Source organism: Chelonoidis abingdonii, chromosome 14, assembly GCF_003597395.2.
Source record: "Chelonoidis abingdonii isolate Lonesome George chromosome 14, CheloAbing_2.0, whole genome shotgun sequence".
Lineage (NCBI taxonomy): Eukaryota > Metazoa > Chordata > Testudines > Testudinidae > Chelonoidis > Chelonoidis abingdonii.
Window position 1 is genome coordinate 3,053,080 of NC_133782.1, and position 13,189 is coordinate 3,066,268.

The following is a 13,189-nucleotide window of genomic DNA, read 5'->3' on the forward strand; positions in this document are numbered from 1 at the left end:
CTTTCCCATGATCCACCTTCCTCCCTGAGCAAAGGCCTCACCGAAGCCCATGTGGCAGCACACAGAATAACTCCTGTAGTACCAGGGTTTCTGCATTACCGCAGCCAGCCATGGTTATCAGCGGGCACACTGCAGGCCAGACCAGGTTGGCACTCGATCAAGACCTCCAGAGCAGAAGCAAAAGGCCCCTGGGGGAAGCAGAGCTGGTCTGCTGTCAGCCCCCTCAGCGGGGAGACCCCCAGCCCTCCACCTGCGGCTGGAGCTGTGTGTCTTGAGCATAACTGGGGGGGAAACAATGAAAAAAGAGCCACCAAATGATCAAAAAAATAACTTTTATTTTCAAACCTGCTGAATATGAAAAACAAAACAGTGACCATGGAGACCTGCAATAATCTTAATTCTCATAAAGCTCTGAATCGACGCTGACCATTGAACGATATTTTACACTCTCGCCCTTGCCCGCTCCTCTGTCCTGCAGCCACTGGGCCAACATCCCCTTCCAGGGGTCAGTGAGCCCTGCTGCCCCCGGGCTCCCGCTGGCCGCGAGGGACAGGCACAGTGGATGGCAGAGGAGCGGTCACTCTCGCTCTCTCTTATTTGCATCTAGAGCATCGTCCTGCCTTTCAGTCCAAGTCGGTGCAGCCCCAGCCCCCTGTGTCTCCGTGGAGTCCTTTGAGTGTGGGCTCATCTCACACAGGCTTTCCTTTCCTTGAGCTCCAGGAGTCCCTTGCTTCTTCCCGCCCCCCGGTTTGGAATATCAAGCTCATGTGTTCTGAGGTTTGGCCACCTGGCCTGGCTCCTCAGGCAGATGCTCCCGCAGCTCGGGCTCATCTCCGCGGCACCCGCATTGGGTTCACCCCTCGCGCCTTCAGGCAGTTGCCTGCAAGCTCCCTCCGGCTGCCCTGCAAGAAAGGAAGGGGAAAGTTGGAGACACGATGCCCACACCACATTCCTGTGCCCCCAGACAGCTGGACTGTGCCCTGAGCCACTGTTCTAGTAGGAGGCAGAGAAAAGCCCAGAGACGGGTGCATCTCGGGCTAGGGGGTAGAGACGCTCGGGAACATTAAAATCCTCCTGCAGAGTTTGCTGTGGGCTGTGGGAGCTGCCTTGCTAGTGCGTCATAGGAGCACGATGGAACAGAGCAGGAAGTCCTCTTTCATTTCTACCTGACTTTGCTGGGGACTTTGCCTGACAAAAACTCTTGTAATGCGCTCAGGGGACAGCACAGTCCTGGTGGGATCCACACATTTCTCACAGCTCTTTCCACTCCTCTGGGCTCTTGCTACAGACCGAGCTGTGCATCCATGGCCCCACAGCGTGTTTTGGAGGAAGGGTGATACACCACACTCCATCTGGGATGGCTGTGTGACCATCCCATGTGACTCTGTTAACAAGGCCCATGCTAACATCACTCAGGGAGGGGCCTGCTTTGGGGCTTTCTCGTCACTCAGAATAGGTTGTGCCTCTCCATAGTTCAGCTGGGGCAGTCACGGGGAGCCCAGACCAGAGGTGTGTGTTCCCACCTCTCTGAAACGGGAGGGGGAGGTGTTTGCAAAGGAAGGGCGTGGTGTAAAGTCCATCCCCCAAGCACTACAGCCCTGAGACTCAAGGCTCTGGCCATGTCCTCTTGTCACATTTCAGGCTCCAGAGGGAGGTCTGGCTGCACTATGGTGCTGTGACTTTCCTAGTACTCTGCCTTGTGATTGGATGACAGAAGGGCAGGTGGCAGAATGGCCAGGTAGCCAGGGCAGGGAACACAGGGAGGATGGATTTGCAAGTTCTGCAGTTGAGAGAAGGGCTGGGTTTGAGAGACAGGGAAGGGCAGGAGATCAAGCTGGGCTGAAGCTAGCATGCTGACATCTCACCTGTTTTTGGTATGACCAAGAGGCCGGGATCCTGTGTGGTGGGGGTGCCCGGGGATTAGCCATCAAGGTCAATGTGACATCTGAGCTCTAGAGGTGGAACCTTACAAAGCACAGTTCTCTCTCCCCACTCCCTGCGCCCTGGCTACCGACTGTCTCCTGACAAGTCCCTACTTTGGAAAGTGAGGAAATTTCCAGTCTCTTTCCTGGGGACCCACCAGCTGGGAATTTAGCTCTTAAATCCGTTTGAGTTACGTTTATTCCCTCGTCTCTTGACGTGAAGCCCCTGGGGGAAAACCGACCTGGGACTGACCCAGGAGTACTGGGATCGGGGAGGGTTGTCCTGACTGGTACGCATCAGAGCAGGCTGCAGGAGAGAGAGCCACTGGCCAGGAAAACAGCTGCTTGAGAGCCTTTCCTCACAAGGGAGCCCGGAGCAGGTCACAAGCCACCCCGCAGCCTAGGGCAGCAGGAGGGAACCCTTTGGCTAAGGAACAAACTTTTGCTCTGCTGGAAAGCACCATGCGATCTTCCCATCTGACGGTGCCCCTGCCCCTGGCCCCCAGGAAGCCACCGCAACCCCCTATGGCATCCTCACTGCCCATTTAGAGAGGCCTGGAGTCTCTGGGGACAATGACCCCAGAGCGGGTCCTGCCTTCCCAGAGGAGCTCTTTGCACTAACCAAAATGAGGTGTCCTGCTCTGCCACTCCTAGCAGGTACAGTCCCCCCGCCAGACCCTCTCACCTGGGACTCGCAGGTGCTCTGTGTTCCTTAGCCTGTCTCAGGAGTGTGAGAATGTGGGGCAGGGCCTGTGACAGGGAGAGGTCCCAGCAGGTACCATGAGCAGATGCCAATGTTCAGGAAACTAATCCCCTGGACTGAACTTCCACCCACCATGCCATGCAGAGAGGGACCCGGGTTGGCTCTAGGCAGGGGTCTTGCCCTCAAAGGAATCCTGATTACCATGGTAACACATGACCTACCCCGGGGTCCCTGTGTGCTGTGGAAATCGACTGGGAACACTCCACGGAGATGTGACACCAGGCCCTGCCCTCCCCTGTGCAGGGCATTTGGTGCCCGTTACATTGAGGTCGATCCCCTCTTCCAGGCTCAAGCCAGTGCTGACGGTGTTGTAACAGCTTCTCCCACCTCAACCGCTTTGCAGTCCCAGCCGCAGGCCCAACCTGTGCACGTCTGCCAGGCCCTGCAGCTCTCCCGGCTCATCCAGCCCTGCCCCAATCCTGATCTGTAGTGGCCCTCCTTTTGGGCCAGGGCCCCTCAAAGCTTTGCTGATGCAGCCTCCCTGTGCTCCTCAGCCACCCTCGCATGTCGGGGGGACTTTGCAATGCAGAGACCTGACCCTGACCAATACGGCTAGCGAGAGGCAGCAGTGGCAGTGAAGTCCTGTGGCTAGGGCACTTGGGAATCTGATGGCCTGGGCTCTAGTCCCAGTTTTCCCAGTGACCTGCTGAACAAGTCCCTTCCTCTCTCTGCATCTTTGCTGTGGGAAAGAAACCCCAACTGCTGCAGATACTTGTTTCCCATTTAGAGACAGTGCCCTTGTTCCCAGAGGCTGGTGTGCAGGCCCTGCTGCAACTGTCTGTGCCAGAGCTTGCGTATCAGCTCTCAGAGCACTAAAATCTCCTTCCTTAGGGCTCAGAGCAGCGGGAGGAAATGCAGATAGGGAGGAAGCTTCCTGATGGGGGAGGTCTATCTGGCTATAGAGGGGGTGGAAGCTCCATTGCTTGGGACGTTTAAAGCTGGGTTTGCCCTGGCACTAGTAACTGTTCTGTGGGAAGCAGTCCTGCCTTGGGAGGGAGAGATGGTCCTAAAGGTGGCTTCCATCGATAGCTGAATACTTATCTTCGGCCCGCCCCCTTCCTGCCAGCCGCGCAAGGGGGTGAGAGGGCTTTTTGGTTATCGTCTCGGGCCGCCTGAGTCCTTGGCCCACTGAGAACAGCTGCAGACCAGAGCACCAGCAAGGGTGCCAGACCTGGGTCTGCCATTCAGGTACAGGCCCAAATGTTGGGGGTGTACAGTGCATGGGCAGGTGGGACATGACCTCTCTTCAGCATCTGTTGCGTTTTTTAAACCCATCAGCTCAAATACTTCAATAGCCAGAGAGAGGAGAGGTGGACAAGGGCCTGGGGGAAGAGACAGGAGGTGGGAAATAAAGGGAGAGAAGCTGGAACCGCGGACAAATCTCAGTGAGAGTTGTGGGTGTGAGAGTGCCTGGCCAGTGTGTAGCTCAGGAGGAGCCTGCTGCAGCCAGTGGAGGTCACACCAGGCTCCAGAGCCCCATGTACCCTCCTGGCCTGCAGAATGGTTGGATGTGTGAAGGGCTGTCTGACCTGGAGACGACGTGCAGGGACGGGGCAGTGTGTGAGCACTGGGGTCAGCGTGCAGCATGCTGGGCAGTGTGCAGAGGGTAACTGAGCGCATCCAGAGAGCTTGCCCAGATGAGCTTTGCATTTAGGGACTCCAGACTCCCAGTCCTGACCCAGCACCAGCTCAAGCCCCACGGCAGCCTTCCCAGGAGACAGTCTACAGAGGATGGAGACAATGAACTGGCTCTGTATTTCTCTCCTCTCATTCTGCACCATTCAGGACAGAGCTGCAGCAGGGGCCAGATCCTGAGGCCCTGACTGCAGTGAACTCCCTCTGATTTCTGGGAGCTGGAACCTGAGTGGAAACTACGGATTAGGCCCAAGATTTCTGTCTCTTTTGAGTTCATCTCCTCCTGCTCTTTATTCCCCATATTATGCCAACATCCTATTTGTGACCTCACAGCTGATTGCCATGGCGAAGGTTATGATGTCACAGGCAGAAGATTATGATTAGGGCCCTACCAAATTCATGGCCATGAAAAATGCATCACAGACTGTGAAATCTGGTCTCCCCCCATGAAATCTGGTCTTTTGGGTGCTTTTACCCTGTACTATACACATTTCACAGGGTGGGGGGGAGACCAGCGTTTCTCAAATTGGGGGTCCTGACCCAAAAGGGAGTTGGGTCACAGGGGAGGTCACAAGGTTATTTTAGGGGGGTCGTGGTATTGCCACCCTTACTTCTGCGCTGACTTCAGAGCTGGGTGGCTGGAAAGTGGCAGCTGTTGGCTGGGCACCCAACTCTGAAGGCAGCACCCTGCCAGCAGCAGCGCAGAAGTAAGGGTGGCAATATCATACCATGCCATCCTCACTTCTGCGCTGTTCCCTTCAGAGCTGGGTGTCCAGACAGTGGCGGCTGCTGACAGAGGGCCCAGCTCTGCAGGCAGCAGCGCAGAGATAAGGGTGGCAATACCATACCATGCCATCCTTCTGTGCTGCTGCTGGTGGTGGCTGTGCCTTCAGAGCTGGGATCCTGGCTAGCAGCAGCCACCGCTCTCCAGCTGCCCAGCTATGAAGGCAGCACCACCATCAGCAGCAGTGCAGAAGGGTGGCAGTACTGCAACCCCCCTACAATAACCTTGTGACCCCCCACACACAACTCCTTTTTGGGTCAGGCCCCCTATAATTACACCACCATGAAATTTCAGATTTAAATAGCTGAAATCATGAAAGTTATGATTTTTAAAATCTCATGACCGTGAAGTTGACCAAAATGGACAGTGGTAGGGCCCTAGTTACGATATTAGTGGAGGAAGGTAAAGCCCGAACGTGCGTAGCCAGGAACAAACATTTGAGAAGTATCCAGATCTGCCTTTCCAAAGGTGTTAGCTCCCTTGAGCTGAATGGCAATGGGATAACTCCAGGTGAAAGAATACCTAGAACGTGAGAGGCGGTGAAATTACAGCCTGGCAAGCAATCACCCCCACAGCCTGGGACGAGAGGGCAGCTGGGGATTGAGCTCCGTCCTGACTCAATATTGGCACCTCTATTTTTTTCCTACAAAGGGCTGATCTGACTCCAGGGCCCAGACACCCTCAGGCTCTGAAGGGGGCTCAATGTAACGCATCCACAGTTTGGTCTCAGGTCTGCTTCTACCTTAAATCTAAACCAAGCACATGGAAACTAGAACAAGTTATGTGATACTGGCACAGAAGGCGTCTGCAGGCCTCGCCCAGGAGGGTCCTGTTCTTCTTTAGAGTTTCTCTGCTCAGGTTCTCTGCCCAGGGACAGGAGTTGAGCGTTTCCATGAAGAGTGAGACAGCCAAGGAGCCCAGGGAAAGCTCCTGAGACACCCCTAATGCAACCGCCAGAGCAGGTGTGCTGTGCAAGGCAGGGGCTTGTAGAACAGGCAGGTGAAGACAGTGAGAACACATCCAGTTAAGAGCCCTACATTCTCGTGACTATGCATTTAAACTAGCGTTAATGGGACAGCTAGTGCATGTTAAGGGAAACGCTCAGTGTCCAGGAGCTATTTAGTAAGTTGGATCTGCCTGTGGAGGCAGCCTGGCCCTGCAGCTGTTAGGCCTAAGACAGGGCTCAGGAGTAGGTTCCAATCCTAAGTGACCCTTGGGTGTGAGCTAGGATGAATCACTGCACCCCTCCAGGCCTCAGTTTCCCCATTTGTAAAAGCACTAATGAGATTTGCTCACTTTTGAGACCTTCAGCTGAAAGGCATGACACAAGCCCAAGTCCCCAGGGTGTTATTTCATTGGGCCAGATGTTGCTCTCCCAGGCACTCTTGTGAATCTGGAGTGCTGCAGAGCTGAGTTCCTCTGGATTTACCCAGAGCGCAGAGTTTGGCCCAGGCCAGGGACTTGCACGGGAGCTGTGTGCGTGTAGCGAAGGGCAGAATTTGTCCGAAAGCAGGTACACCTCAGTGAATGCCCGCACGAGCATCCTGCTGAGTCTGAAACTACAGCCTGTGCTGATTTCAGTCTGTGCTAGCTGTCACCTCTTCCCCTGCACCCTTCATATCCTCCTACCATTCGGCCATGCACTCCCCACAGAGTCCCACTGACGCCTCTGCTTGCATTCATCCCGACACCTGAAACCCAGCACCCTCCCCTCCCACACGCATCCCAGTGATATCCCTCTATACCTAAGTAGGGCCTTTGCCAGTCCGAATGCAGAAATCCCTTCCCAGCCTCCCTTCTGAAAGGGATCCTGTTTGCCAGTGGCTGGCTGAGCAGGGGCAGCACCACCCAGCTGGGAGGATGGACTTACCCCTTTCCTCTGGTTGCTGAGGCAGAAGGTGCAGATGCTGCGGGGTTGTTTGTTGTCCAGCTCCCCCTTGGAGCCATAGATGGCACTGAAGCAGGGCTGCCCGTCCTCGCAGCCCTCTCCGAGCAGCAGCACATTGGCCAGGTGGGAGATGTAACTAGAGGCCAGGCGGAGGGTCTCGATCTTGGACAGCTTCCTATCCATGGGCTCGGTGGGGATGAGGGTCCGCAGGGCTGTGAAGGCCGTGTTGACGCTCTGTGTCCGGTCCCTCTCCCGGGCGTTAGCCGCCTGCCTCTGCTTCACCATCACCACCTGGCCTGGCTTTCTCACCACCTTCCTCCTGGTCTCCAAGTCCTCATAGCAGCCGTAGGACTGGTCCGAGGCGTCGCTCTCGCTCCGGTTCTCTTCGTCCTCGGACAGCATGCTGAGGTCTGAGTAGAGCATGTGAGCTGCCACGGGTCTCAGCATGGTGAACGCCATGGGGGTTTGCCCCCAGACCCAGGGCCCCACTGCTCTCTGGGAGCCTTCAGCAGCAAGACACTTCTGTGCGCTCCAGGCTGGAAGGGCTCCGAGAGGCAGTCTGGCTTCTCGCTGGAGCACCAGGGACTTACTCCAGAGGCTCACCCTTGTGGAGTTCAAGGGCTCGCAATGCAGGGACACAAGCAGGAAGCCCTCCCCACCCCCGCTGCAGGTCCTGACGTCTTCCCAGCTGTTGCTCCAGTTTCTCCCCTTTCGTGTGGGAGAGGGTGGGACAGTTTGCTCTAGTGGGATTCACAAGAATCTCTCTATATACGTCCTGGGAGGGGCTAGGAACTAGGAGCAGATTCCTGGCCAGCCAATGGGGCTGCCCTGGACTTTTCCATCCAGCCAACAGGACTGTGGTGCTCTCCCAGCCCCCGGAATTTAAAGCCAGCAGACGCTGCCTGTAATCAGTACTTTACAAGGATCATGGTGGGGGCCCTTTCTGGTGTGCAGACACCTTGCAAACAGCACCCTGCTGGGGTGGCCAATGGCAATGAGTCAAACAGGCTGCAGCTGGGCACAGGCTGTGGTAGGAAGTGCTACTGCACATTTGAGATCTGCCCTCCGCTGGGGAGCTGCTGCAAATGCCGCTTCTGTACTAACTCCTCCTGACACAGCCAGACCAGGCGACTCCAGCTGATTTCACAGCTCACCCTGCCCCCTCCACAGGCTGTAAGGCCCCCCCACAGTCAGCACCTGACTATCATCCCCCAGAAGAGCTTCCACAGAGCCAGCACCCAGGCACTGCTCCCTGTTGCATGTTCCCCAACTGTGGGGCATGCAGGGTTGAAGGACTAGTTTGTGGAGGGCACAGAAAATATAGACATTAAGATGGGCAGGGCGCTTTAGCAGCACGTGGTGGGGATGGTTTCATTTTCCTAAAAAGGAGCTGAGCTTTCAAACGCTGCCCCATCAGGTCACCTCTTGGAGGGGCTGGGCCTGCTTTACCCTCAAGCTCCACCCAGCCAGCAGCCCTGTATTGCTGCCTACCGTTGGGCTTGGCCTTCAGTTTCTATTTTGTTATGATTTTGTCAGATAATATCCATGCTTACGTTTAAGCATTTTTTCCTATTTCGGTTGCTTTAAATTTTCACAGTTGTGGGAAATTATGGGGGGAGGGTCAGACTGAAATTATTTAATGACAGCAGATGTTGAGGTTCCAAAAGTGCAAGCTTCAGAACCATTAACACACAAATTGTCAACATCACTTGTCAAGACATACTGAGTCAAGAGCCTCAAATCAGCCTATGATAAGTTCTCAACAGCAGGTTTCTTCCGGGTTCCAGGACCTAGCTGTAATTGTCAACGACCATCAATGCACATATTGTTTGTTGGTGTGTGTGTGTGCCTGGTGAAATTAGGGTGACCAGACAGCAAATGTGAAAAATCGGGACAGGCGGTGGGGGGTAATAGGAGCCTATATAAGAAAACGAACCCCAAATTGGGATTGACCCTATAAAATCAGGACATCTGGTCACCCTAGGTGAAATTGACGTTTATCGCCCTTTCCTGATAAAAATGCTTGGGGGAATCTTGCACACTGTGAATGCAGAAGATATAGGATCCTATATGGACAGTGCTCGTCTCCCATTCCCGTAAGGCCAGCCGCTGGGAGAGGCTGTGAATGGAGTCGCTTTCAGTCCCCCATAGGGGCTCATTCCCTGATGTGCTCTCTGTTGGGACAGGCTTGAGAGTGGAGTAGCTGGGAGCTGCTCACACCATCATCCCCTCCGGTGATACCCGCTGGCTGAGGCAGGGATTGGAGGAGCCGTGAGTTGCTCCCCTAGCTCTGGGTTTTCCATTAATCACATAAATCATCCTAGCGAAAAAACAGCTTTTGCTAAGATAAAGCTCTCTGAATGCTAGGTTGGAGCATGGCTGAGCCAGAGCATTTCCTCTCACCCCAGGAGGAAGGTGTGTGCCGGCAGTGGAAAAATGAAGTTTTTTTCCCCTAAAGTGGAAAGAGATCTGAGCAGCAAAAGCCTCTGAATTCACTTGGGGTTCAGCAATTCTGGTCCTCCCAGGCCCTCATCAAACCAGCGGCCCAGCAGAGAAGAAACCCTCCAGCTGGGGTTAGCCAAAGCCTGCCACAGCCCTGAGAGATCAGAACAGCTCCTTAGACACACAGGGAGTGTTTGCCCATCTCTGGCTTCCTAAGCCAATGAGTTATTGCTGGGAGATTTCCTTTCCTGTCTGCTCCTCTTTGGTGGAGCTATTCACTCCTATCTCACTCTCCCTTTCTATTTCCCACCGCCACCCCGGTGTCCCTCCTCTCGTTCTCCGCCTGCAAGCACAGCACTCCAGAGAGTGAAGGCAGGAGGGGAAGTTAGCCAAATAAAGCAGGCAGAAGGCTTCCTGTGCTTTCCTTCCTCAGAGGCATGATGGTGAGCAGAGATCGCCAGGGGCTGGGATGTCATGAGCTCTGCAGGTCAAAGCAGGAAGGCAGCTTAAACAAACAAGAGGGGGAACCTGCTCCCCAAACAGAGAGGATCGTTTATTGACACAGACGGATTTTGAAACCAAGAAGTGTTCTGTTGCATTTATTAAAGGAGAACCCTCCAATTACTCCTGAATTCCCTCACCAAAGGCTCCTTAGCAAAGCAAGTGCGATGTATGGACCCCCTTAAATGGAGCAGAGTGTCCCAGTGCCAGTCCTTTAACAAGAGGGGCAGTGTGGCTAGAGACATAAATGAAATGATGCAGAAACCGCCTTAAGTTTTGTTTTTTGGTTGGTTGGTTTTCTCAGCTGGAAACTCCATGCTGTGATTTTAGACCAAAAGGGTCTCCATCCCCAGGAGTGTGGAGGCGCCCATCTGCCAGCCTGCGATGCTGTCCCGGGAGGTGTGCGGCCTATATCTGAGACGTCACATAGTGGTTGCTGAGTGCCTCTGACCACTACACCATACTGCTTATCCACATGGGCAGTGATGATACTGTCAGGTCTGACCCTGAGCAGATCAGCAGTGACTCCAGGGCTCTGGGAATGAGGGTGAAGGGACCAGGGGCTCAGGTTCTGTTCTCATCCATCCTTCAGGTGGAGGGTAAGAGTCAGGCAGAGATGCGCATCCTGGAGATGAATACATAGCTGCACAGGTGGTATCAGTGGGAGGACGTTGGCTTCCTCAACCATGGCATACTGTCCTGATAAGGAGAACTCTGGGTAGAGACGGAGTCCACCCCATTAAGAAGAGGAAGAACATCTTCATGCACCAACTCACTAACCTAGTGAGGAGGACTTTAAACTAGGTTCAAAGGGAGGCCCAGGTAAGCATAGAAAAGGCAACCTGAACAGAAAGCTAGATGTTGGAAGGACATGGAAAAGTACAGTCTGGTCAGAGGAAAAAGAAGAGGGAACTCAGTAGGGGAATCTGCTCAACATTTTCTGTGTCTACACACAAATGGGGAGTAAACAGGCAGAACTGGAAGTACAAGTCCCAAAGCTAAATGATGACTCTGTGGAATAAATCTCAGGACTAGGATATTGGCATAGATGGATAGAACTTGTTCAGGAAGGACCAGCAGGGTAAAAAGTGAGCAGATGCTACATTATACATCAAGAATATATACACTTGCTCTGAACTCCACAAGGTCATGAGAAACAGACCAGTTGAAAGTTTCTGGGTAAAGCTAAAAGGGGAAACACAGAGGGACGTCATGGTAAAGGTCTACTGCAGACCATCAAATCAGGAAGTGAAGGTGGATGAGGCTTTTCTAGAGCAAGTAACAGAAATATCCAAAACACAAGCCCGAGTAGTAACAGGGGTGTGGGGGGCTTTAACTACCCAGACATCTGCTGGAAGAGTAATATAGCAAGACACACAATGCCCCATAGCTCTTGGAATGCACTGGGGGAGGTAGTGACCTGGGGAACAGCCATTTGAGATTTGATTCTGACCAATGGGGGGGAACTGGTTGAGAACCTGAAGAAGGAAGACAACCTGGGTGAAAGCCGTCATTAAATGATAGATTTCAAGATTTTAAGGAAAGGAAGGAGTGAGGGCAGCAAAATAAGAACAACGGACGTCAACAGGCTCGGAGAACGGGTAGATAAGATCCCCTGGGACAAAAACCTAAGGGAAAAAGGAGTTCAGGTGTGCTGGTGGTTTCTCAAGATGGCAATATTAAAGGCACAACTGGAAAGTATTCTGATGCGAAGGAAAGATAGGAAGAATAGTGAGGCCAATATGGCTCCATCAGGAGCTCTTTAATGACTTGAAAACCAAAAAAGAATCCTACAAAAAGTGAAAACACGGACACATTACTAAGGAGGAGTAATTAGGGACAAAATCAGAAAGGCTAAGGCACAAAATGAGTTGCAACTAGCAAGGGACATAAGAGGAAATAAGAAGAGGTTCTTTATACACATTAGGAGCTACAGAAAGACAAAGGAAACTGTAGGTTGTCTACTTAGCAGGGAGGGAGAGCTAATACTGGGTGACAGCAACAAACCTGAGGTGTTTGATGCCTGTTTTACTTCAGTCTTCACTAAAAAGGTTAACGGTGACCAGAGACTCAGCACAAATAATATTAACAAGAAGTGGGAAGGAACATGAGCCAAAACAGGGAAAGAACAGGCTAAAGAACATTTAGCTAAGTTAGATTACTCAAGTCGGCAGAGCCTGATGAAATTCATCCTAGGGTACTTAAGGAACTAGCTGAAGCAATTTTGGAACTGTTATCTTCGAGAACTCCGTGAGGACCCACAGGACTGGAGAAGGGCAAACATAGGCTAGATCTACACTGGGGGCGGGGAGAGTCGACCTAAGATATGCAACTTCAGCTTTGTGAATAGCGTAGCTGAAGTCGGCGTATCTTAGGTCGATTTACCTGGCCATGAGGATGGCAGCGAGTCGACCGCTGCTGCTCCCCCATCAATTCCGCTTCCGCCTCTCGCCGCGGTGGAGTTCCGGAGTCGACGGCAGAGCTACCAGGGATCGATTTTATCGCGTCTACACTAGACACGATAAATCGATCCCCTATAGATGGATCAGTACCCGCCGATCCGACGGGTAGTGTAGACATACCCATAGTTCCTACATTTAAAAGGGGGAACAAAAAGGACCAGGGGAATTATAGACCAGTCAGCCTAAGTTCAACACCTGGAAAGATACTGGACCAAATTATTAAACTATCACTTTGTAAGCACCCAGAGGATAATAAGGTTATAAGGAATAACTAGCATGGGGAGGGGAATGGGCGTGTCAAGAACAAATCACGCCAAACCAGCCTAATTTCCTTCTTTGATAAGGTTACTAGAGGATGAGGGGAACGGGAAGCAGTAGCCATGATATATCTTGATTTTAGTCAGGCTTTCGATACAGCCCCACATGCCATTTTCACAAACAGACCAGGGAGATGTGGTCTAGATTAAATTACTATAAGGTGGGTGCACAACTGGTTGAAAGATTGTACTCAAAAAGTAGTTATCAGTAATTCACTGGCAGACTGGGAGGGCACATCTAATGGTGTCCCGCAGGCAACAGCGAGCAGGGTCCTCTTTGTGACTGGACTTCTCCAGGAAGTCGGTGCTCACCGAGCCGCTGGGTGGTGCTGCTGCGGGGCTCACCTTACTCCCAGCTTTGGTGTGTGTCCAGTGGAAAGGGGCGGCTGAGCTGGGGCACCCCTCTGTCTCTCTGCAGAGCAGAGATGGCATCTTTCCAGGGTAGGGGTGTTGCAGCAGGGAAGTTTTCCTATTC

General features: G+C 53.0%; 1 protein-coding gene across 1 annotated transcript; it reads right to left on the reverse strand.

Moving 5' to 3' along the window:
* Window positions 1–315: 315 nt before the first annotated feature.
* On the reverse strand, window positions 316–7,787 carry TCF15 (transcription factor 15). Its single transcript, XM_032766329.2, has 2 exons — window positions 6,975–7,787; window positions 316–902 (listed from the first exon to the last, which is right to left on the reverse strand). Exons 1-2 carry the CDS (start codon window positions 7,449–7,451, stop codon window positions 828–830), a joined length of 552 nt encoding a protein of 183 aa, XP_032622220.1. The 5' UTR covers window positions 7,452–7,787; the 3' UTR covers window positions 316–827.
* Window positions 7,788–13,189: the final 5,402 nt, after the last annotated feature.